This window comes from Lutjanus erythropterus, chromosome 6, assembly GCF_056507025.1.
Source record: "Lutjanus erythropterus isolate fLutEry1 chromosome 6, fLutEry1.hap2, whole genome shotgun sequence".
In the NCBI taxonomy this organism is placed as follows: domain Eukaryota; kingdom Metazoa; phylum Chordata; class Actinopteri; order Lutjaniformes; family Lutjanidae; genus Lutjanus; species Lutjanus erythropterus.
Window position 1 is genome coordinate 36,305,894 of NC_139322.1, and position 22,615 is coordinate 36,328,508.

Here is a 22,615-nt window from a genome sequence, read left to right on the forward strand (position 1 = left end):
TGTCCAGCACATCCCACAGATGTTCAATTGGATTGAGATCTAGGGAATTTGGAGGCCAAGTCAACACCTCAAACTCATTGTCATGCTCTTCAAACCATTCCTGAACCATTTGTGCTTTGTGGCACGGAGCATTATCCTGCTGAAAGAGGTCACAGCATCAGGGAATACTGTTTCCATGAAAGGGTGTCCATGGTCTCCACATGGATGGCAGGACCCAAGGTTTCCCAACAGAACATTGCCCAAAGCATGACACTGCCTCCGCTGGCATCCTGATGCCATGTGTTCCCCAGGTAAGTGACACACACACACATCCGGCCGTCCACGTGATGTAAAAGAAAATGTGATTTATCAGACCAGGCCACCTTCTTCCATTGCTCTGTGGTCCAGTTCTGATACTCATGTGCCCATTGTTGGCGCTATCGGCGGTGCACAGGGGTCAGCATGGGCAACAAACTGCGATGCACTGTGTATTCTGACACCTGACTATCAGAACCAGCATTAACTTCTTCAGAAATTTGAGCAACAGTAGCTCGTCTGTTGGATCAGACCACACGGGCCAGCCTTCACTCCCCACATGCATCCGTGAGCCTTGGTCACTCATGACTCTGTCACCGGTTCACCACTGTTTCTTCCTTGGACCACTTTTGATAGATACTGACCACTGCAGACCAGGAACACCCCACAAGAGCTGCAGTTTTGGAGATGCTCTGATCCAGTCGTCCAGCCATCACAATTTGCTCCTTGTCAAACTTGCTCAAATCCTTACGCTTGCCCATTTTTCCTGCTTCTAACACATCAACTTTGAGGACAAAATGTTCACTTGCTGCCTAATATATCCCACCCGCTAACAGGTGCCATGATGAAGAGATAATCAGTGTTATTCACTTCACCTGTCAGTGGTCATAATGTTATGCCTGATCGGTGTATTAAATTAGCTGAAACTAAATTTTAATTATGATCTATGGTTGCAGTGAGTTGTGAGGATCTGTGTTTGAATTTCAAGGGATAGCTATCGAGTACTGATAAAATGAGACAAATACTAAAAAACACTTTCAAGATTTAAACTACTACAAGTTGTTGTTTTGCTTGTAATACTCATTTTGGCCACAAGGGGCTGAAATGCACCACAGCACCATGCTTCAAATAGGACTAAAAAACATTCTTGTTTTTGTCCAGGGTAGTTTTCATTTCTCCATGCATTGTAAAAAACACATGGTGCGTGTTACGGCCGCCGCCGTGCCCTCCTCCTCCTGTCTAACCCTTTTTGTCATGTAGTTTTCTTTATGCTAATTACAGCGCGTGGACACCCGGCCTGTGGTTGGCTCCATCTGAAGGGGGCGTGGCCTACCCAACTACCTGCTCCTGCACTATTTGGTCTGCTGATTTGCTGATATTGTTCTTTAAAGTACTGTGTTTTATGAGGCACTCTGTGAATGTTGAAAGGGACTGGGCCAGGAAATAGTTTCAATAACTGATGAAGTTACCACACACTTTGTAGGATTAGAGTCTGATTTAGATTACACCAGGCATAGGGGTGCTGTCTCTCTCGTGTACTTATGTTTTAATCTGAGTGAGGTAGTTTGATAGAGTTTTGGCTTAATATTCTTTTTTTATTTGTTACTTTCAGGTTATTTAGCTCCCATTTGGTGAGTCCTTCAAGTCTTGTAAACACAGGATGGTGCCGACTAAAGCTGGAGATGGACTTGCTTTTAACTAATGCATCACTGACTCTCCTTCCACTTTATCCAGCAGCTAGAAAGACAGACACAGGGACCTACTGAACTTTTTCTGTAGGCAAACTATACATTTACTGCCACAAGACAATTTCTTTAATCACTCTGCTCTGATCCTCAACACCTACCTGCTCTGAGCGCAGCCACCACTCTTTTTTTTCTGTTTCTCTTTGGCTCATCCACACTCACTGAGGCGATCATACGCATTGTGTTGATGGAAAAAATAGATGAAGAAAATTCACACGTTTTGAAGGAAAACTGCATATTGCAAAGAAAATTTGGCCGCTCGTTCTCTGTTAACGCTTCGAAACACACGGACAAAAAAGCTCTGGCTGAAAAGCAGTTTTACCTTAAATAATCTTTCCTTTCAAAACTCCTGGCTCTCACTCACTGAAAGAAACTGTTGCTGTCGTTTGTGTTTCTGATTGATTATCCATGCTCATGTTTTCCACATTTCCTGCATTTAATTATGTTTTTGTCTCTCAGCCATCCCACTCTGGGATACCTCTTTGGCCTCCATGCAGGATTTCTTCCATACTAGGCATTCCTCTGGGCTACTGCTGATTAGATGTTTGGATTTTATGTCCTCCTGGCCTTCAGCTCGTTGGAATAATTGATTATAACTATGAACATGTACAGCAGTGGTCAGGTTTGGCTGACACCTTCTGGTTGAAAATATTTTAATCTTGAACTGAACAGCTATTCACCATGGGCATGTCACTGACTCTTGGTACAGCTTTGATCTGAAAGTGGTGTCACCAGTGCTGTGAAAAAAAAACTCTGTACTGGTGGAACCCTGTAGGTAAGAGTTACTCTCCCCCCACTGAGCAGCCTCTCTGCTGGCCCGCCGTCCTGACTTCCCTCCCCTGAGCACCCGGAGCTGCTGGAGATGAGTAATCAGACTCATTACTGAAGCCTCTGGCCAGCTCCTCCATGTCACTGCATGTAATTAATCTACCTGAGCCAACTCATAGTGTAGGCCCCCCTGGGGAGGCGAGAGGAGAGGATGGGAGAGGAGTCGGAGAAAAAGAAGAGGATACGGCGGAAGAAAGTTGGGTGGGGGACAGCTAAAGAGCAGATAAGGAGTGGGGAGAAGTGGAATTAGGAGAGGAGGAGAGGAGATTAGAAGCAACGGAGGGGAAAGGAGGAGGAGGAGGAACATGGGGATGGAAGGAGGAAGAGGAGAGCAAATGGGATAGTGGAAGAGTTTAAACAAGGAGGAGATAAGGGAGCAGAGAGGTACAGAGATGAGGAGGGGCGACGGGAGGGGACAAGGGAGGGAGGGAGGGGAGGTGACAAGAGGAGAGAAAAAGGAGAGGGAGGGGAGGAGGTGTAAAAACTACAAGGTGAGCACAAAGCCGTCCCTGGCCTCATTACAGTAACACGGCAGCCTGGCGCGGGTTCATTCGTTATCTGCTCCCGCACTCGTTTATTCTCCCGCTACATGAATCGTCTCCATGGATTGCATGTCTCCATGGATCGTATGAATAGATATGGCTGGTGTGTGTGCGTGTGTGTGTGTGCGTGTGTGCGAGCGGCTGAAAAGTGCCGATGTTAACAAAACAGAGCAGCTGGCTGGTGAAGGGGGGGGGAGAAAAAAACGTGTGCGTATGTGCGTGCGTCCATGTGCAGGTCACCCTCATGTAATTAGTCATGTTGAAGGATACCTGAGCATGTGTTAAAAATACACTGCCAGCACACACACACACACACACACACACACACACACACACACACACACACACACACACAGTCCCCCATTTCACTGCAGTTCAATTCATTTCAATTGGACTTTATTAAACAAAGATTTTTTTTATTTAATTTCACTTTTTAGCACTGAAACAAACAAAAAACTGACGTTGTATTAATAATCGAACAAAATGCAAATAATTCTTCAGACCTCACCTGACACTTTCACCACTTTTTCATTTTTTTTTTGTAATTTAAAGAAACTGTTGATTGCATTTTTAAAATTAACACTCTCTTTCTCCCTTCATCCTTATGTACGTGTTTGGTTGTGGTTGATTTTTGTTGTTTTTTTTTTTACTTGCCGCTGTATTGTAAAAGCACTTTGAGCCGTGTCCTGTGCACAAAAAGTGCTATATAAATAAAGTACGTTCATTCATTCATCTGCCAGCAGAGCACTGGAGAGAAAAATGAGAGGAGGGAGATTTTAATTTTGCGTATTAGAAATACAGTGGAAAAGAATAAATGTTGAATTTTCAGTATTATTACCAGGCATATGAAAAAATAAATCAGAGGAAGTTTTTTTTTTTTTAATTTTGCATTTTGAGAATAAAGCTAAAATACTGAGATAAAGTTGAAATACCATTATTGCAACTTTATTTTCTATGTGGTATTTCTTGAGATTTAGATTTTATTTTCCACATTTTGGCTTTAGTCTTGACATTTCTGTGTTATTCTCAGCTCTCGACATTTCAACCATATTCTCTTAATGCAAAATTAAAAAAAAAACCTTTGTCCTCTGATAATTTTTTATTAGGTTAACCCTACAGAAAGTTACTTTATTCTCTGCTGGTACTCTCATTTCGACTTTTTTTTTTTTTTTTAGCCAAAATGCAAAATTAAAAACAAAACAAAACAAAAAACTCCTCTCTTTTTTTCTGCTTAATGTGCCCATAATACTCCATCATAGTGCATGGTAACTTAAAAGCACAATTAAACTTTTAAATGGTAACGTTTAGGCAATGTAAAAGTGGTTAGAGTTAGAAAAAGATCATCGTCTCCTTTCAGTGTTGAAAAAAGTCTGCGCTGACTGGGAGCTTGCAGCATGCATTGATGTTTTCAATATTTCACTTCCTTGTCTAAGTGTTGTGTAGCAGCTGAGATCTAACAACAGGCCACAAACCAGCCACCCCAACATCCCACCTAAAACTTCTGTGCAGCATAAAGGTGTGTTCAAGGTGTGATTAGAGGACTGTTTCTGCAGTCCGTGTTGATTTGCCCCCTGCAGCCAATGTACCAACTAGGTGTTAGCTGTTATCGAGCTTGGAGGCACTGGCACGTGTGTTTCTGTGTTTGTGTGGCATTATTTCCACTGAATCAGCTCTGGTTCTTGATATCAAGCGAATCAGTCCATGCAGTTTTATAATCAGGGATGCATCATCAGTGGAGGCCGATGCACAACAACCTGTAGCAAATGACAGCCCACTTCAGTGTGCTCTTAAGGTCGAGGAAAACCTGATATTTTTTTGGTTCCAGGTGTGACCACATTTTTCGGATCCCAAACCAATTTTTTGGTGGGCGAAAATACTGAGAAAGGTTTAAATTTATGTCCGTGAACTGGGAGGGAACCGGTTGGCAGAAAAGGGCTCAGGCCAGAATTGACCAGATAGACCCAGTACACTTCCTCACCTCAGTTTGCACTGCCCCAGGCAAACTCTCAGCTAACTGTGTCCACTGACATCTTTAAATTTGACTTTGTATTCAGTCACACAGACTCTAACATTCACCTCATGCTCTGTCTGAACAGCGCTTAAAAATGTCACTAAAAATGTTGCCTCCCCTCTGCCTGCTGCTCTGATCTAAAAATTAACGTACGGTAAGCTAGGTGCCAATTATGTTTGCCCCAAAATGAATTTGGCAAAGTATATTAGCTATATACCTGTATTTTGTAAGAGGCAAGAGGCAGTGGGGAGGAAATATGTGTGGGTGTGCTATATGCAGCATGTTTGTTAATGTTCGGACAAGTCTAGACTGGAGCAAAGTCTAGACCAATTTGTGGATTGTGTACACACAAACACACAGCCTGTCACTGATGCCTAACACTGACTATGCTGCTCACAGCAGTACCAGATGCACGGACTTACAGTGGGAAGTTCATACACACAGACACACAGACACACACACACACACACACACACACACACACACACACACACACAGTGTTTGATAGCCTATGTGTGTCAGTGTAATAAATCATGTAAAGCAGGTTGCTGGTTGTTGCTGATGCTACAGTCTCCGTCTGCTCCACATGATTAGGAAGAGGATCATGTGGAGAATCTCCATATGTCTGCTTCACGTTGGGCTTCCAAACCCCTGGGGAGGATATGTGTGAGTGTGTGTGTGTGTGTGTGTGTGTGTGTGTGCTGTCCATGAACCAGTAGGTATCCACACAGCTTGCAAGCATCCTACGTGTATGTGTGTGCGCTCGCCAGCGTGTGTTTTCCTCTGAACATCCCAGAGTGCATCCATGCGTACTCCTGGTCCCTGGTGTATTTGAGTATGCAAGTTCAATGTTTCAGTGTTTGCAGAGGGGCTAAATAATGCACAAAGAGACAGTAAGATTGAATGGATGAGTGTACGTCTACTGCTGGCTAATTTTCTCTGTGATTTATTGCACTCTACTGTCCCAGTCACAGCCAGCTGTGATACATATACACACACTTCCCTACTGAGAATACTGAATACAATGGTAGCAAGTACATACGTTATCAATCATAGATAGATCTTCTGTGTGTTGATCCTCTGTGTTAACCCTTTCATTCTCATAGTTCCTATTAACACATATATTATTAGTTAATAGAACATGGTTGCACTAATCATTATTTCAACATAAAGATGTGTCAAATAACTATGGGCAATGTACAAGGGGTTATAACTGTTGACAACCCTGCAGAATTATGGTATTATAACCCAGCTGTGCAGCTCTCTAAGCTCCAAAGAAAGTTTTAGCCTCTTTGAGCTCATTGTTTTGGTTCACTTTTACTTCTCTCATCACTAGCCTTGTTTGCATCAATGTATTTTTATACTTATTTTGCAGAATTCCTTTTGCAAAGGTGCAGTCAGGTCTGATGTAGCAAACATGACTGATCAGCTGTTTCCATTCTAACACTCTCCTTGTCAGTTGTGCAGCTCTATAATACATCCACGATCGCTCCACACAGATCTGATGTAACCTTCCTCAAATTCAATGTAGGAAATATTTCTCTCCTGTTTTCTACATTGTATTCACCGTTCGAGGCTTGAGTAGAGCTCTTTTAATTAAGATGTCTTGTTGTGAGCTCTTCTTCTGTGGCTTCATTTACACATAGTTCCAATTGATTGGGTTGTGGACAGTTGTGCGTCTGACGTTGGTGTGTTGTCATCTCAGTTTCATTCCTCTCTTTCTCATCCTCTTTTAAATTATTGAAAAGTGGCAGGGTTTTGTGAGTTTTCTTCAACTGGCTCTTTGTAAAGTCATCAGGCTAAATCTCTATTAAACATTTGGTCTCCTCTTGTCCCCGTGTGCTCCTGCGGCTTATTTTGTTTTGTTGCATTGTTTTTTCTTTCCCCAGTTCTGACCGTAGTTTGCCAATTGGTATACGTCCAAAAGTCTGAACCATCCAAACAATGTTTCCACAGTAGAAACAAAAAAAAACATGGTTCAGTTCTGGATCTGGAGGCCACCTGTTTGGTGCGGTCTGTGGAAGGTTTCACACCTTTAATTTTTTTTTTGGATCAAACTGGAAGGTGTGATAGCACCCAATAAAGTTGTTGGCCCAAAAGTCAGTTTAACATTTGGTCTCTCCTTCTCCCCGTTGCTACCACGGCTCATTGTGTTTGTTGCTTTGTTTTTTCTTCTTTCTGGTTCTGACAATAGCTTGCCAGAGCTCTCTGTAATTGGTCTGAAATTCCAAATAATCCCAAAAAATGTTTTCACGCTAGAAATGAACTGAATCATGGTTGAATTTGATCAAGAGACCGGACCAGACCGGATCATGGTTCCATGGAAATGTCTGTCAAGGTTTTCTGGCATCCAGATTGTGGTATTCCTTATGGTTATCACAGGCAACTGGACTTGCTTAGGTTCTTAAAGAATTTAAGTTCAGAACTGAAGAAGCTTCTTGGATGAGAGGCAAAAAGTCTTCAAGAACCTACGCATGACCAGTTGCAAACCAAGTCTGAACCAAATGAAGCTGGTGTGAAAACACCCAATAACTTCTTGTTTTGTTGCGTTGTTTTTCCTTTTTCAGGTTCAGAACCTCCTGCTGAAAGTCCGAACCATCCAAAAAATGTTCAGTTGTTTGGACCGGACGAGGGTCTGGACGAGGTTTCCTACCTGTAATTTTGGCTTGGATCAAACCGAAAAGTCCAAAACTCCGGAACAAATGAGGTAGGTGTGAAAGGGCCCCACACAATTTTCAAATTACCCAAATATTTGGCTGCAATGTCATACATGGATCCATTATTTGGAAGGATTGCTGAGGGTTTTTGATTGCCTTGCTCAAAGACATGAACTGTAGTTGTTTCGTAGAAAAATGGTCGCCTGGTTTTCTTTTGCCAGCTAGATTTAACAGGTCCTAGAAGGTGACACAAGCCTGACTCTTGTACTGTACAACTGAACACTGCACGGCTGAACAACTTTGTAACCAGTCCCCATTGTCCCGACTGCCCTTCCACCCTCTGCTGTTCTAGTTAATCTCAGCAGTTTCACTTTTGCACGGATCATGATTTTCTTTTCTTTCTCAAACATGCACATCTTTTATATTCCACATACATTCTCCCTCCATCTGTTTCTCCCTCATTTGTTTGTTTCCCCTAGTCTGCTTACTGAGCTTAGTCTTTCTTCCCCCCCTCTGTCTTTCTTTATTCTCCTCATTCTCCCTTACCTCTCCCAACCTCCTCCATCAGACTCTCTGTTGCATCGTCATTGTTTGCTCCTAATTCCCTCACCTCCTCTTTGGCTCTCTCTTTTCTTTGTCTTTTTTTTTTGTTTTTGCTTCTCTCTTTTTCTCTTTTAGTGGGTTGCCAGGTTTATGTAAGTGCGTGTGTGTTTGTGCGTGTGTGTGTTTGTATCCGTCAGTCTACCACACCGCTGCAATTCATCATCATTTTATCTACAGCTCCCTTAATTGGATCCTATCACAGTCTCACCTGACGAGGAGAGAGGTGCGGGGGGGTGGGGGTTGAGAGACGGAGGATTACTCGCTCACAACACACAGCGTGAATCTGCACATGTGGGTGCACACACCCGCACACACACACACACAAACACACACCTCAGCACCCTATGTCTCGCTTCATAAACGGCTGCAAAGTTGTGTTTAGTCTGGCATATTTACTATTTTTCCTGCCTCCTGCGGAAAAAACATCAGGATTTTACAAAACATTAAAGTGCACTGAGGAATGATGAAATGAATGTAATGTGTTTGCATGAGTGTGTGTGCATCCATTCAGCTCGTGAGTGAATCGGAGATTTGCTGAGGAAGGTCTCTGTCCTCCAGCATCAGCAACTCTCAGCAGTAGTACTGGTGTAGTAATGAATGTATGTGAGTCTATGTAACAAACCATGCAAACCATGCAAACTGCACACTGTTGTTTCTTGGAGTTTCAGTGCTGGTGCTGCCTGGTTATGACGGGCTGTGCAAGCCATAATTCACTATGGCCCTCTCACAAACATGTATTTCATTGTGGCACACATACATTGTCCTTTTACAAACATATATTGTCACTTTCACGTATGTATATGCACGACATTACACTGTAAAAATGAAAAAGTTGAGAAAAATCAAAAATTTAAGGCAATGGACTGCAATAGATTTTTGATTTTTGAGCCCTCCAATTCTTAAGTTTTGAAAAAGTTTTACCAACTTCTGATCTTTTGTTGAAATAATTGACTTTTCTTCTTTAGATACACTTAAAGCTTTGAATTTCAGAAAATCAAAATATCACAACCGTGTAGGAATTGTGTTAAGTTATCATAATAAAAGCTTTTGAATAAAAAAATATTGGGGGACTTTTATTGTGAAGCATTTATGGGAAATTTAAGTGTTTATCTGGTATTTCACAGCTGTACCAAACTTCCTAAACCCTTTCTACTCGGGAGCCATTTCTGGCAAAAAGCTTTCTGTCAGAAAATTCTACAGGCTGACTTCTCCCATGTGCTGCTATCGTCACCTTCACTAACTAAGAAGTTCCTCTTTAAGGAACAAGGAACAAACACATGTGTTTCTTGGTTGGAATGTGACTTCCTACTTATGGAGGAACTTCCTGTGTCAGTCAAAGTAATGGATACCAAAAAAGATTATACAAAATACACATGTTAGTGTGTATGTGAGAGTAAAAAATACAAATATGTGTGGAAGTGTAAAAACATGACAGAATGAATTATGGTTTGTGTGGCTCCACATACTTGGTGTTCACGCATTAGGTATTTTATCTACATTACATGTTTCAAAGGCACTGGCATTAATGTCAATTATAGAAGTCAGGACTTACTTATTAGAAACTGATGCCAAAGTTATATGGAGTGAGTCAAAGGTAAAAGCCAGAATTCCTTTAGGAAAAGAATTGTGTGTCTGACTTTGACCAATTTATTCAAATATTCAACTTGATGTACAGCAATTACTGTTTTTGCAGCTCATTTTTTGCGCCATTCAATAGGCTTTCAAGTAGTCAGGTCACTGAGGACAAATCTGACAAAAACCCGTAATAACAACCCAAAAAGTCAAATCTAAAAGAACACTCACTTGCATGAAGCAATTACAGAGACACGAGCGACCAAATATGCACAAATTACCTTTCCGAAAACACAAAAGAACTGTGGGAGCCATCATTACGATCTGGAAATCCACTTCAATAATGTGCCCCTGAACTATTTTTCGTGTCACCATCCGACATCAGAGGCAGAACGACTTCCAGGATCACAGCGCTGAAGCTCATTCTTTTCCCTTTGTGGGGGGAAAAAAAGTGGGTGACTGGGTAGAGCTCAGAAAACAGCAAGTGGCTGCAAATCAGCGACGTGTTCCGAGCCCAGCGGTAATGCGGCAGCCGGCTAAATGACCCGGAGCCCCTGACAAGCGTGTGACAGGCTGAAGAAAAGGCAGCCGGCTGAAGCTGCCAGAGCCACACACCGGCTCCTGCCGCCTTTTAACTGCGAGGACCCGCTATTGGACCTATCACCGTGAGCGAATGCTGCGGTGTGCGGCTCGCATGTTAATCATATGTCTCGTTAAGTAAGTCATAATTGGTGTCGTTAAAATGTCTCCCCTCTGCCTCATGCCCTGATTGGAGCTGAGGAAATTAACATTGCTGAAATGGTCGCTCCCCATTAGCGCTGACAGTTTGACTGAGGGCTAGGAGGCAGGAATGAGGAGAGGGAATGAAGAGAGAGTGGCTTTGTGACAGTCACTCCCTCCGGCCATACGCCTCACATTCAAGTCTTTGCCACGCCAGTCTATTACTGCAAGTCTCTGTCTCACACTGCAGCTTTGCTTTGCTCACACTACATGACTTTCAAAGACCGCCGTACTGTTCACACTACACAACTTTCTGTCAGTAATCTTGAAGTTGCTGTGGTTTGCGCACTACGTGACTGATGAGCAACAGGGGTCACACACTACAAGACCTTTCACCGGGTCTGTTTGGTCTCCTAAATACATTTTGTCATAAAAACACACACAAGAAGTGGCATTAGGTTATTAGTACTGAAGCATCAGTGTGCAGAATGTTCCTGTTGTAGCTGCTGGAAGAGAAGTTACTTTGAATAACTATAAATTTTTAACCACTACTGCTTCTACATAATGGATAATGTACAGTGAGGGATATATAGGATAAATTATCCCTGTAAGAAATAATGTAGGCATCACCCTTTTGGGGTTTATTTTACGATAATGACCAACTCGCTGTACCTTATCCTGCTTATTACATGGCAGCACTTTATTGTTCAGAATTATTACACTGCTTTGTTAAATACTTGATTCTGATTGGCCAGTAAGAGCTTTCTAAGGTCTGTTTTTTCATACTGTTGTTATGGACACAGCTGTGATCATAGACTTTTTAAAAATAATTTATAAATCCAAATGGTGTTTTTAAAATTACTATTTTATAACAAACTATTGATTTTCTTTTGGTAAGTAACTATGTAATAAGTGGGGTAATGTATTATACATTATCCCTTACTTAACAGTCCGTAGAACACCTTCATTGACCAATCAGAATCCATGATTCATGAAAGCCATGTAATATTTCTAAACTACTTTCGCTTGGTTCACCAACCCGTCCTCAACATAATATTAAGGCTGTTAGATGTCTTTCAGGCATGGATTGTTCACACATTGCACACACTAACGCACACACAAGCGCAGATTTGCAAGCCCTAAACGACTGCTGATTTGCCTCTGATCCGGGGGCTTTTGTCTATGATCCCCCAAAACTGCAGGCCAGTGGAAAATCAGGGCTACAGTCCTGCTGTGTGAGCTCAGCATAACCAGCTGTAAAACCTCCAAATAGTTAAGGATGTTGTCACATTAGGTATGATTGCTTTGTACTGTAGTAGTTCATGTAGTCTATACTCACATAGTAATGCTGTTGTGTACCCAAGTGCAACTGCATCTTAATCTATGCAACATTTGTTTAAGTTAATATACTGTAGAAAAGACTGTTAATTGCAAGGTCCCAACAGCGCCAAGACTTTTCCGCCTAGTCTCACTCTACTGTGCTGTGATTGGCTGGCTCTCAATTGCCTCATTGATATGTCCTTGCAATTGACAGACATTTTTAATGTTGTGAAAGGGACTATTTTAACGATAACCCATGATCTTTTCTGAGACTTACCCACGTTTGACTGATTCTCTAGGTTTTGTGCCAAGACTTACTGAAACTGTGAATGAAAAATTTAAACAAATTTAAAAAAATGAAAATGAGAACCCAACTGCCGATATCTATCACAGCCAATCAGCATCCACTTGCTTGTTTTGGTGCAGTATTTTCTGTGTACCATACCAAGTACACATGAGCCGTACTCAACCAAACCATGCATGGTACGTTATACACTGTTCAAACTAATCAAAGGAACTGTACTTTGGGGTCAGGTGTATTTGGATCTGAGCCCGAGTCCCTGATGTGAAACCCTCCTAAAGCAGTAAGGCTTTCCTAAATGGAGCTCTTGCTGACAGATTAAACAGCTGGGGTTGTTCAGAGCAGTGATATAGCTGATTAGGATTAGTTGGTAATCAGTCAACAACAAGCGTCTTAGCCAATACATAAACTCACATTCATCAGTTCAACAGACATTGCAGGGGGTTTCACCTCTGTAAGCTGCTGTACTTTCACTGCATAGCTTCGTAACATCCGTCTTGTGCCTTACCGTGGTCTTCTGACACTGTATGCTGGTGCTGTTGAACCTCAGAGCCGGGACGCTGTGCGTGTTGCCCTGGATGTGGAAGATGCACTCGTAGTTCTTCTGTCCAGACTGCGGCTGGGGCAGGTTCTGGGCCAGCAGGGTGATCGGCCTCATAACTCCGGCGGGGATGTAGATCTGGGTGGAGGGCAGGATCTGAGGACACTCCTGGAGATGAGAAAAACAAGAGTAAAGAAACTGAGACGTGACAGGAAAAAGAAAGCAGACAAGCTCAGGGGGATGCAGATCCAGGGGGACAAAATGTTCTGGAGTGACGGGATAAAAAAAAAAAAAAAAAAAAGACAACTCCACTGACAAATCAGACTATTTATTCTATTTGACAATTAATAATTGTATTAGAAATGGCACCATGGCATCATTTTCTTTTCTCTCCTAAGAGCATATAATGCCAGATGCATCCCAGCATCCTTTGTTCTCTTAGTGGAAGATGTTTGAAGAATCAGGCAGCCTAAAACCTCCACTTATAAATTATCAACACTCTCGAGGATCAACTCTTGTCCTATTTATGAACCACTGAATATTAAATGTGGCAGTTACTTGTCAAAACGAGTACATGCCATTTTGGAATCAAACCCTTCCCAGTATTAATGAGGCTGTTATGGATATTAGACATGTTTGGGCCTAATGAATGCACCAAAGGATATTCTAATTCTTTCAGCGTGGACAAAAATGAAGAGCCTGAGGCAGCGTCTCTCCGTCTAACGCGGACAGCGTTAATTCTACTATGCCATGCTGTAAAACAGCTACAGTCTGACGGATTATAGAGGGAGATGACTGAGGGGTCAGCGCTTCCATTCAGCGGTTTCTTTCTGCTTTTCAATCAATAAAAAATTGGCAAGAACAGTAGCTTTGCACCGCATTAATTGAAGGAAAAGAAATGAAATCTCTAGGTGTTTTTTCAGCCCTAAGTTAATCAAAAGACAATATTCAGCTGTCAGCTGGAATCCATGCGACATCACTGCTCATGCTCCATAATTAATTTGTATTTCAAACTGTGTTTTTAACTGCTTCAACAAAATAAGTTAATTTTTACATATTCATGTTAGGAATGGTTGACAGTCATCGATCATTGAGCCCTCTACCATGGTAACAATGCGGTTTAAAACGACTGCAAAGTTCTGTTTTTGACATGTGGGAGAGAAAATATAAAGAGCCTGTTGCTGCTGGTCATTGCTAAGCTTAGGTATCAGTACTCAATATCTTAAAGTATCAACCAAAATAGCCCAGTACCAAGTAGTATTGAAAATTCTCCAGCCATCCAGGGAGAAATGATGATACCATGATACCTGCTTTTGATCCTTTTTGTGCCCAAATCTAGAAAAAAAAGACTATTTGTATGGTTTGACATGCAGCCAATGACTGCAGGCATTCTGCAATTTAATGTGATGTGTGACTGACCCACAACTTCAGCAGCTACAACCCATAGTCTGATGTTGTTTTTAGTGGTTTTTCTGCCATGGGACAGTCATCCTGATAAAGTCAAAAAGCCCATCACAATCAGCCTTGTGTATGAATTGTTCGTACTAACGGATTCAGTCTTAAATTGCGCATGCAAACATTTAATTTTGTGGCATTCATCGATACTTTGTACTTCCCATTTGTTCTCAGGTAAGACCAAAATTTACTGGTGCCCCAAACTACTTGCAATCCACAAAAGCAAACTGAAGTTTTGGGATGTTATACATTAATAATGATGAAAAAACATACTGTACTTTCTGAAAACACTTTAGAAAAATGGTAAAGTACTAGTTTTTCATTTAGTAATTACATGATTCACCAACATACTTAGGTGTGTAAGAACAGATGGCTGTCAGCGCCTGTTTCATGAATCCCATTTAGGATTTTTGTAATTTCCTCTGATTGCTTTGTTTATGCCTTGCATTAAAATGCATTTTGGGTGATCAGATAGTCCTTCACGCCATGAAAGTGCATGTGTAAATGCACCCAAGAAACATTAAGGATAGATTGTGATCCTTTTGTGACTGCATACACTATGTCCCTGCAGTGAGTTTATGATTATTTGACTATAGATTTCTCTATCTACCTTCTATACGACTGGTGATCTCTTCCTTGCTGCAACCAGCACCATCAACACGCAAATGAATGTATGGCATCAGTGCATCCTTGTAAAATAGAGGGCAACACTGATCCTGATAGGAGTTCAATGTGAACACTGGAGACACATGTTAATACCAGGTGTAAATGTAATCAGGTGAAATCAAGATACATTGTAATGAAAGATGTAAAGGATAGAGCATTTTGTATCAGTGTGTTGAATTTACATTACATACTGAAAACTGTCAGAACTGTTTTCCCAACACAACATATTGTCAGTTACTCCCAAAATAACAGATATTACCAGTAGAGTCTCGGCAGCAACAGGCTTACTGGACTTACCGGTTTACATTGTAAAACCGTCAGTTTGGTTAGTTACAGTTACAGTTAGGTTTAAAAACTACACGATTAGGGTGAGGAAAGGATCGTGATTTGGATTAAAATAACACAGAAGTGACGTCAACTGCGACATAACTCAGATGACACACGTAGTTATAAAGTCTATAACAAATTGGATCTTAAGTCCTGCGCTTGTTTAAGCCATCTATCCACCTCACCTCCTCTAAATGCAGACTTTCTCTCGCCTCATATTTCTCCTGTCATGTTCACTATGTCCACTAGGGGGCTCCGCCTAACAATAAATGGACATATCAGTTGGAATAAGCAGCTTGCGACCAACATCTTTTGTGGTGAGGACAAGCCAGTTTTCCACAACTGTCCAATTCCAACACAGTTGAAGAGAAGTTTGAACATCTTACTTTTCTTAAAAGAAGCGAGTAAAACCATTAGCAGTTATTTGCCTTTTTAGCCATTGTTCCAAGACACTTATTTGTGCAAAGTTCTAATTTATATTAAGTCTGACTAAGAGGCTGTGGGTTGTTAAAGACATTTTCCGCAGTGTAAGTGGATAAAAAGTACCTTTGCAATATCATAAAGGCTGTAATTAGCACAGAACAAGTTCTATCCACTAATGCGTGTTTGGTATTCATCTAGAGTTGTGGTAAACAATCATAAAGGCCATACAACTAACAAACTAGAATTTATAAATTAAGTCGTATTCTACTTTAAGTGCCATTAAGGAAGCTATAATTTTCCTATTAGCACGGCAAATGTTTATATCTGCAATGATAAATCAGTGGGAACTGCATTCTGTTTAATCAGGACTGAATATCTAAAGTCAAACCACACCAGCGGCAGCCTCATACTCTGTAGAGTAATCTCAATATGAGTTTGCTCTGTGTGGAGGTACCGTCTAATGGAGCATCGGTAATGACTTGCAGATTGGCCTGGGAATGGCAGAGAGGATGCTGAGAGGGGAGAGAGAGGGTTTGGACATAATGGCACCAAGAGACACCTCTGCTCCCTTCACGACAGCACAGCACGCTCACGCAGCCGGATAACGCTGACGCCATATGGGAAGGTGAAGGGTTGAAAAGATGTGAATATTTGGAGATTATGTGAAACAGGGAGCATTTTTCATCTATAATTCAATATATTTGGAGTTCAAAGGATACAGAAATGGCATGTAACAAAGAAAGAGATAAAAGAGTGAATAATATAGACAAGAACAAATATGATACAAAAATATGATAAAAGGAGATGCTCATTATATGAGTTTGAGATTCAAAGAAAATTTGAAAATCACCATATTTTGTCATTAACAGGTTCCCTAAAAGCAACGCTAATCAATATTTTCAGGATCAACAATGGATCAAATATGTGTAAGACTAGGCAAGACTGGTAGCGGCAACATAATTCTTGTAGGAGAACCAGAAACACAAATGGAAGACTATCAAAAAATAAAAATAAAAAATCGCAAGAACACTTTAAGAGTGAATGGAAACAGGAGTGTGAGTGCCTATAACGTGACACATCTAATGAACTGTGGTGTGTGCTGCTAGTTTCCTCAATTAGCCTTAGACTTTGGCCACCAAATATAGGAGCCTGGTGGCCCATGGGGCCAGTGCCCAACAATGTTAGTGTGTATCCCTGACACATATTATGTGTTTCCTGTAAAAAGAGGATACACTAAGGAGAATGATCCTCTTCGATAACTCTACTTGGGCTAGGAGATCCTAGTGAACCTGGGTGAACTGGAATCAAAAACAGCCTCAGAGACCAATGAAGGCCATTTTTAGAAAAGGAAATAGGCTACAATACCAAGAGTGTCTCCTTGCAATATTTGGCTCAAAGCACCCAAGGGTTGAGTCAAGCTAACAGTAGTTAGCAGTTAGCTAGCAGTTCGGTACTAACAGGTAAAGCTGTCCTTTCATCAGGAAACTCAGCAAATGACCTCTGAACTGTAATCCATGTTGGTCTTAAACACTGTATTCAGTACCAGCACAGGCGGTTAGCAACTTTAGTAACAAGTAAACTGAAACTACCGTTTCACCCAAATCAGTGAAAAGTTCTTAAGTTCTAAAGTTTTTCTTTTGTACAGTGAGGCCCCCAGAAATACTCTCTTCTGAAGGGATCATGAGAAAGAAAGCCTTTCATTGGGTGCAAATTTAGTATGTGACCTGAGCGCAGAATGAATCTCCAACATTTTTTAAATGTTTTCCAAGAAATGACAAACTGCAATACCATTAAAATAGCCAAGAATATGTACAAAATGACATTTTTGTCGTTTCTGGGCCAGATAATGGCATATAGGTGACAAAAACAACATTATCTTTGTCATCAGCATCATTATCATTTTGATTTTATGGACATTTTAAGCTATTTGTTTTGGTTTTGGGGCCCACAAGCTCCACTCTCATCAAACTCATGTCTATATGCTGCAGTCGCATAAAACATCTGTATGCTAGCTGGACTCCAAATGAGGGAATGCCATATCATGTCGGTGTTGTGTGTTTCAATTTGTTTTGCTGCCCCAAGTGGCCAAAAGAAGATAAACATGAAACAGTTTTAAAAGTATCCATACATAAAACACAACAAATATGGACTGGTTCTGTTTTTTTTGAGAATTTCAACTCATATTTTTACTGACTGTAACTTTACTGGCATGTTTGCCAACTGTCTTGGTCCACTTTATGACCACAGTTGGGTAATGTGAAAGCTCCTACTTGTAATTATCAGCGGGAGGCTGGGATGAACAGGTTTTTTCCCAGTCGGCAGCTCATATTGACACAGAAACTAACATGTTATGAATGTGGTGGTGTTGTGGCAAGAAGGGAAGGAGGAGGAGGAGGAGGAGGAAAGAAATGAGGGAAGGGAGACGGAGAAGAGATCAAATCAATGCCAGTGAGCCCAGTGAAGCAGATTGTCAATTAGTGAGGCTGACAGTCAAAGTTTAAAGTATTCACAGATGGCGACAGACCGCTAATGAACTGCTTCTAGCCTCTAATAAAATGGAAAACAGGAGTAAAGAAGCCCAGGAAAGCCAAGGAAGAGGCAAAAGGAGTGTTTGTGACTAGATACTCTGACTAGACGGAAAAGTATCGAGTCTGAAGTAGCAGTCATTGTTAATGCGGGAAGGACTCAGCCCAAGCATCTGCTGCAATTGTGGCCTGGAAATCCTGTCCGGCCACACACCTACACATAAACACACACCTACACACACAGAGTCATGTGTCAGTCACTTCAGAGGACATTACATTGACTTGCATCCATTTCCTGGAGACTTATCCTAACCCTAATTATTTCTTTTGTATTTCTTGTAATTTACTTACCAAATTAATTGGCCTCATATACATAAAGATATATACATAAAAAAAAAACTTCTTTTATTTAACCTTATTAACCTATGTCACCCCTCACACACCCAGTTCAGACAGTGTGCATGTGAATGTGGCTCCAAGCTAAGGATCTACAGTGAAGACTCAGGCTAAAAGCATACAACATTACACCAGATGAGCAGTATAGAGGCATTTTATGTTTTTGTTTTTTTTTTCTGTATTAATACTGGTCACCATTTACTTCTGCTGTTCTTGCAACGCTGTTTTCCTGTGAAACTCCAGCAGTGTTTTGTGGACTAAAAAACTAAACCAGACCTTGAGTCGGCATGAGGATGAGTAGACTATTTTTGCATGAACTATCCCTTTAATTTAATATTTAATGGTGCAGTAAGGGACGATTTTAAAGTATTTGTCACACCTAAAGTTTCCTTGTGCCTGTGCCCCGTGTAGCATTGTTCAAGTAATTTGAACTTTGAGCGCAGCGGTCAGTGGCAGATCTGAGCGATGCGCCACGCCGAGGGTAGCGGTGCCACTTGGTCGGGCGCCACCGCTCTCTCCACAGGAAAACAATGAGACAGCCAGCGCAAAGCATTTTTACTGCTGATCTTCAACCTAACATTTAGGTGGGTCCCCATGAATGTGTAAACAAATGTATGTCCTCATAACGTCAGTAATACACATCCACACACACACACTCCTAAGGTCTATTCATTATTACTAATGCATTAGAGTCAGGATAAAAAGCACTGCGTCAAATTCCTCTGAGGAACACAAGAATACGCACAACACGCATATGCATGAACACACATACAAAGGTATTCCCCACATATACAGTACAAAGACTCACAATCGAGCTAACATAAAGGGAAATGAGAGGGTAACACACACACACACCACAAAGGAGGGAGGGAGCGAACAAAAGATTTGGAAGCAGAGGATTGTGGGAGATGTTTCATTAGGAGTGGTGACAGGTGTCAGAGCCGAGTCTGCATCAGATAGCGGAGCAGTTCTACACAATGAGCCACAACAATCTCTTTACCCAGGGGATTCCTCTAATCCCTCGCTCTCACTCCTCTCCTTCTCTTTCTTCCCCTCGCTCACACTTGATCTTTCCTTTGTATCTTCCGTCTCTTTTTCGCTCTCATTGTCGCCTTGTTTTTCAACCATTTCATCCAGGGATAACAGTAAAAGGGATAGTTTGGATTCTTTGAAACGGGGTTGTATGAGTACTTATGCATATTATCTACAGTAGATGGCGTTTGACACGCCCCTAGTGTGGAGAAGCAGAGAGGAGTACTGACACAGAAGCTAATAAATGAACAGCTGTGAACAGAGTAAGCAGCAAAACGTATGTGTGTAAGTTATATTTAACATATTTTAACTGTTTTACTTTGCCATCTGACGGCCTGTTCTGGTGGAAAACCGTTGTTTTAAGCCAAATATCGCTCTCTCCCAAAGCAACCAGACTCCATTGGCAAAATCAAAAATTTTACCTCGTGGAAGGCAGAATTGCTGGTTTACAGCTGCATCCACTGATTAAATTTTCTGCATTACTATGCAACTTCAGTGAATCCAAACTAACACTTAAGTCACACAATAACACAAACAAACTACCTGATGGAGGCATTTGTTAACCAGCAACTCCTGTGGTCGGTAAGGTAAAATGATTGATTTTTCCAATGGACTTTGGTTGCTTTGGAAAGAGTGACATTTGGATCATATAACTGTGGTTTCCTATCACACACGATTATCTGACAGCAAGGTAAAGCAGTGAAAATATGCCAAATATAACATATACTTAAAAACATACATTTTGCTGTTCATAAATGAGGTTCTCATAGCTCGTAAATATGTGAATAGCTTCTTTAACTTAAGTTTGTTTGAGCTCCTCTCTCCTTCTTTATCTCCTGATCTCGGAGTCATAGGAATGCCATAAAAAAGAATTAATCTGTGAAAGAATAATAAATAATATCTAGTAAATATTTAAATAGTTTGGTCTTGTTAATATTTAAATAGTTTGTTTGATCTTTTTTCTTCCTTTGTAGATTTATTTTTTACTTTCTTTAATTCAAGCATATGATGTCCCTGAAGTGAGTTTGTGATTATTTGGCAAAAAGTTTCTCTATCTACCTTTTATATGGCTGAAGGTGATCCGTTCCTTGCTGCAACCAACACTTAATGCAAATACTTGCTTGCCTGAAGATGTCATCAATATGCAAATGAGCACCTGAGATGATCTGCCAACTTTTAGCAACTTTTGGAAGCAGTGCTAGCTACTTTCATTGGAAAATAGCTGGCGACACTGATCAAACCAGAAAGACAGATTAGACACCGCTAATAGTTGGAGCTAACCAGCCACCGTGGAGAAACACTGGAAACACACAGTCTGCGAGAGCTTTGACAGTCACTAGAAGCACATTCGTGGCCCTTTTTGAAAAAGTTTCAGTGTTGCATCTGTGTTGTAGCTACCTGAGCTAACGCTAACGCTAGAGTGTCAGTACAGAGCTGTAGCCCTACTGTTGCTTCTACAGCCATCAAAAGTGCCAAAATGTAAAAAACAGTAACTAGATGATACGCAAAAAATAGTGCAAACCCCTGTGAAAGAGTCTTGACCACCATATATTTGAAAATGAGCACTATTTCTTGGACTCAAGAGCCGGTGCAGGGGGAGGTGGTCAGTTAGAGGGCATTAACCTTCTATTTTTATATAAATCTCAGGACATCTAGCAGAGTTTGCCAAACTTTTTTTTTTTCCTGAGGACCCACTTTCAAAGAATGTCAAACCAAACCAAACAAACATTTTATGGACCAAACAACTAATGGATTAGTGGGAAATTATTGCCAGATTGCCAGACATATGTCCGTAGGCTCCACCTGTTTTGACGTGTTTGGATGTATTTTTCAATTGACAAGATTGTGACAGAATTATTATTATTATTATTATTATTATTTTACCATTTTCTGACATTTTCTGGCCCAAACAACTAATCAATTAATTGAAAAAACAGATTAATTGACCAAGAAAATAATTGTTGCAGGAAAGACTTGAAAAATAGGTCCAAACGTGGAAACACTGATCAATATCTTTTACCATTTTTTACCAACAACTGATCGATCAATTGTGAATGTAATGGACAGATTGATTGGCAGTATATTATTTGCAGCCCTGTGTGAAATGAGAATTAAATACATTTAGGCTGATATTTCATGAATCATAAGAATATAATTCAGATACTACTAAATTTTTTCCATTGTCCTTTTATTTATTTGGTGACCCAAATAAAATCTCCTATGACCCCAACCCAGTGTTTGGTTATGACTGACATAGAGGACACCCTAAATTTTAAACAGTAATTGACGTTTTGAGCCGTTTTTAATTCATGAGAGGCTGATTAAATATCTCTCTCTCTCTCTCTCTCTCTCTCTCTCTCTCTCTCTCTCTCTCTCTCTATATATATATATATATATATATATATATATATATATATATATATATATATGTATTAAGAAACGTCAAAATTAGAACCAGCATTGATGAAAACCACTTGTCTCCTAATTTTCTGATTAGGATTGATTTTTTGTTTTTTTTTTATCAAATTGAAGGAGGGACTACTTCTCTATGAGTTCAGACAGTTCTCCTGTTTATTAAGCCAAACAAACAAGTTACACATCTTATCTTTAAACAGATATTAATTCCTACACCAGTACTCCTGCTGCTTCTCCAAACTGGGAATATACCAACCTGCATCTACTGTAGGTAATACACTGACTATGGATAAGTACCTCATACAGCCCAATTTCAAATAACCCAAACTATCCCTTTAATTGATGGCCTCTTCCTTTCCAGAAACAACTTCCTCCTGATTCAAACCAGGGTGCCTCCCAGTTCCAGCCACTGGAACCTCCCCAGTACAACTACCAGCACACATCATCCACAGAAAGGCCTTGTTGAGATAGAAATTTACTGCAGCATGAGTCGGGGATGAACAGCGATGCGGAGGATGAGC

At 40.8% G+C, this 22,615-nt stretch overlaps 1 protein-coding gene across 1 annotated transcript in view; it reads right to left on the reverse strand.

The window, feature by feature from the left end:
• LOC146325665 (plexin-A1-like) overlaps window positions 1-22,615 on the reverse strand; it is a 401,996-nt gene that overhangs the window by 127,527 nt on the left and 251,854 nt on the right. Inside the window, exon 10 of the mRNA XM_084721796.1 lies at window positions 12,823-13,023. Coding sequence (XP_084577922.1) covers window positions 12,823-13,023 — 201 coding nt within the window. The remainder of the gene's footprint in view (window positions 1-12,822; window positions 13,024-22,615) is intronic.